The 3,946-nt window shown below is 48.2% G+C and overlaps 1 protein-coding gene across 1 annotated transcript in view; it reads left to right on the forward strand.

Moving 5' to 3' along the window:
* The first annotated feature begins 444 nt into the window (after positions 1-444).
* The window catches only part of LOC103465977 (transmembrane protein 168-like), a 9,435-nt gene continuing 5,933 nt past the window's right edge, over positions 445-3,946 (forward strand). The window contains exons 1-4 of the mRNA XM_008411231.2: positions 445-1,981; positions 2,631-2,773; positions 2,861-3,135; positions 3,751-3,940. Of these exons, the coding sequence (XP_008409453.1) occupies positions 845-1,981; positions 2,631-2,773; positions 2,861-3,135; positions 3,751-3,940 (1,745 nt within the window). The 5' untranslated portion in view covers positions 445-844. The remainder of the gene's footprint in view (positions 1,982-2,630; positions 2,774-2,860; positions 3,136-3,750; positions 3,941-3,946) is intronic.

Consider the following 3,946-nt stretch of genomic DNA (forward strand, 5'->3'; position numbering starts at 1 on the left):
TTTTGTTATGTGACAAAAGTGTTAAAAACTATTTATTTGGAGGAAACTGAATCTAATATGAAACTACTTAGTCAAAAATAATTTTAAGTCCAGTTAGTCAACCCAACTACATTTTTAATGTTTTTAAGGTTTTAATCGACATTTACCATCGTCAAATTACCGACAATAATGTTCAGCTAGAATTTTAACACTTGGATATCATCTTTTAAAATCAAACTCCAGTCATCAAGGGCCGCTGTCCTGCAGTTTTTAGATGTGCCACAGGTACAAAACACTGGAATGAAATGGCTTAATTACCTCCTTCTTGTGTAGATCAGTTCTCCAGACCCTTGCTAATGACCTAGTTATTCTATTCAGATGTGGTGCAGCAGAGGCACATCTAAAAGTTGCAGGGCAGTGGCCCTCCAGGACTGGAGTTTGACACCTGTGTTTTAAATGAACTATTGGCGTATGCGCCTTTTTTTTACCCTCAGCGCTTGCCTTTTTTTTACCCTCAGCGCTTGCCGTACTGAGCAAACAATCATGGCGGTTGTCATCTGACTGAAGTTTAGATAGGACAAACTTTAAACTGCTATGCTTCTCGCACTTGTCTTGGCTTATTTTTCGGAGTTGTATCCGCTAGATCTTCTGACTTTACTGGATATCAGATGAAATGAAACATTAAGTTAGAAATGTAAACTCGTGAGCGTGACGGCTTTGCTTTAGCCGCTCTGCTACTGGTGTTTTACCTCAACAAGTCCTCCAGCTAATCTGGAGTCTGTGCTCTCGCGGGATTTTAGCAAAGTTTAAATCGTAAAATTTAAGGGGTTATTTTACGTTAAAAACGGGGGGAAATTATATCGAAATGCTTCGTTTCCTTCGGTACTGTTTAAGCCATTGCCTCCAAGCAGCCATGACCCGGCTGGAGGAGGTCAACGGGGAGGTGAGCATGTGGTCGTCGGTCCGGTGGCTCGGGTACCTGTCCGGTCTGARCCTGCTTCTGGGCCTGAGTTTGGGTCTCTACACGCGCTGGGTCGGAACAGCGGAGTACATCGTTCTTGTAGTACTTATCCTGGCCCTGCTGGTCCTCGTAGCAGCCTGCGTGCTGTACTATTTCTTCGACATGGAGCGGCTCAGCCTGAGTCTCCTGCACCTGTGGTTCGGCTTCCTGTTGGGTCTCCTGAGCTTCCWCAACCCGCCCGGCCTGGAGGCCGACGTCAAGGAGCGCGCGGCCAACTACCTGCTGCTGGCCAGCGTGGTTCTGAGGACGTTGTGGTCGTTGCTGGAGCGGCTGCTGGGCTGCACCCGGTACCGACCCGCCTTCATCACCTCCGCGGAGCGCCTGGAGCTGACGGGCTTCGCGGCAGCCAGCACGGTGCTCCTCTTCAAGGAGTCCCTGAGCGTCATGGTGCTGGTCGTGGCTCTCGGTGCGGTCATGATCACCCTGCGGACCAAGGCTCTCCTGGCCTTCCCCAACTTCGCCTGCTTCACATGTATCACCGGGATTTTCTTCTTGAAGTGCCTGAGCATCGACGCCAACCCGTTCGCTCTCGCCTGCTTCTTCAGCCAGCTCATCTGCGACCCTCTGCTGGACTCCTACTTCAGCGGGCTTTCCGTCATAGAGCGCTGGCGGCCCATCCTGGTGTCCAGCGGTCTGAGGCGCCGTCTGACCCTCCTGCCTCTGCTGACGATCGAGGTGGCCTTCGTCGCCGTAGCGGCTCAGAAATTTCGGGACTCGGACCAGTGGTACCTGGTGATCCCGGGCTTTGTGGTGTGCGTGTTCTTCTGGGCCATCTGCCACATGGTGTTGGTGATCACTGTGTGGGGCTTTCACAACAAGCTCAGTGACTGCCAGAGACTGTGTTGGACGCAGGGCCCAGAGGACTCCAGCCTGGAGAAGATCATGGCCTCGAAGGGCATGAGGCACTTCTGCCTCATTTCCGCAGAYCTGGTGTTCTTCGCGCTGGTGTCCACTGTTGCTGTGGCTGTTTTTAGCTGGCAGGTAGGAACAATAATTCATTAGACTATTAATAATAGTCGGTATCAGTATCAATTGATACTGTAAAGTATCGATGCGTGCTGATGCTCAGATCCATATTTTAGTTTCAGAATCCATCTTTAAATAAAATGTTCTGTATTGTAGATTCTCACCTCTACCTCAATTTTTTAAAATTGCTCTATAATGATAAATTGCATTCTTTAGTTAGAAAAAAATTGCATTATTAGGGATTCAAGTTTTATTGCGATATTTTGTGATACTATTGTAACAAAAGTGACAATATTTATTGCTTCTTTTTAAGGTAACTGACGCATGACACAGCAGTGATGGGACCACAATCACAAATAATGCTTTTGAAAAACATTCCCATTTCTAATACGCTTATTTAGGGTATCGGGCACAGAAAGAGTGACCTGTATCACTAAACTGCCCACATCAACTGCATTTCATCATATTTTCAAATTGAATTATTTAGCAATGCGCTCATTGAACGAACATTGGGGACAATAGTAAAAACATTCCAGTGGCATTACAGTTTTTTTTTCTAAAAAACAAAACATTAATTGGAATTTATCGTGAGAATGATGAATCAAAATTCTTAACATAAGACCTTTGATAAGATTCACGTTTGCCTTGTGTGACCCGTCGGCAGGAGTCCAGCGGTATCTTCATGAGTACGTTTCTGCTCATCCTGCCCCTGGAGTGTCTGCTTCACGGACTCTTCTACGAGCTCGGGAACAGTCTGGGTGGGACCTGCGTGGGCTATGCTGTGGTCATCCCCACCAACTTCTGCAGGTAGGTGGGGCTGCAAAGAACCAAACCGCTTAGTTYTAACGGTAAGAGCCACTAAATTWATAATGCGTCTCCGTTTGGGTCCGTCAGTCCCGACGGCCAGCCCCTGCTGCTGCCGCCAGACCAGGTGCAGGAGCTGAACAAGCGCTCCACCGGCATGCTGAGCAGCGTGCAGCGCTTCTTCGCCTGCCACCTGATCGAAAACTACGGTTGCGACTACTCCACGAGCGGCATCACCCTGGAGACCCTGCAGGCGAAGATCAAGTCTTTCTTGGAGCTCCGCACAGCAGACGGGCCTCGCCACGACACATACGTGATCTTCTACAGCGGCCACACRCATCGTAGCGGAGAGTGGGCCCTGGCAGGTGGGACGTCCGTCAAACTGAAACGGTCTCGATCTGCTTTTTGCCTTTTGTCTGCACATCCTTACAAAGTCATACACTCATTCATCTAAAATTAAGGCCTTAAAACGCCTTAAATTCAGACATCTTCACTGCGTTCTGACTTGAGGCAGTTGAGGCTACTGCTAACTAGCCTCAGCAGCTTGCTAATACACGCTTGCAAGCTAACTAGGTAGCTTTTTGTGCATCTATTATTTCAGTGTATTTTACAGAATGTTGGCTGGAATACTTTTGTGTCCATCACTGGCTCATTTCTGTTCCCAAAATGTACAATGCTAGTGAATTCTGGGCAAAAAAAAAAAAAAAAAGCTTGACACTACTGAATAAAACACTTTTTSTTTTGTACATTTGTCATGATGCAGGTCTTAAACTTCATTCAAAATAGTCTTAAGATTTTAGGGGCTTAAATTTGAGTTGGTGAAACCAGCAGGATTGCCCAACCTATAGTTTTTTGGTCTTAAATTACATTCAAGGCGGCATTATTAAGGCCTTAAAAACTCTTCCGTTTGCCTTTCTGAAACCTGCAGATGCCCTGAGATGTCCGATGGATTTCTAATCTGGTTTTGTGCGTTTGCTCAGGTGGAGACGTCCTCCGCCTGGATCAGCTCTTGGAGTGGTGGAGGGAGAAGAACGGGGAGTTCTGCTCCCGCCTCATCGTCGTGCTGGACTGCGACCACTCGCTGCCCTGGGTGAAAGGGGTCCGGCGCGTGGAGGGGCTGCACGTGGCCGTGCAGGGTGCATTGCTCGAGTGGGCCGGCGACACGGAGCGGCGGGA

This window comes from Poecilia reticulata, linkage group LG6 (assembly GCF_000633615.1).
Source record: "Poecilia reticulata strain Guanapo linkage group LG6, Guppy_female_1.0+MT, whole genome shotgun sequence".
Taxonomy (NCBI): Eukaryota; Metazoa; Chordata; class Actinopteri; order Cyprinodontiformes; family Poeciliidae; genus Poecilia; species Poecilia reticulata.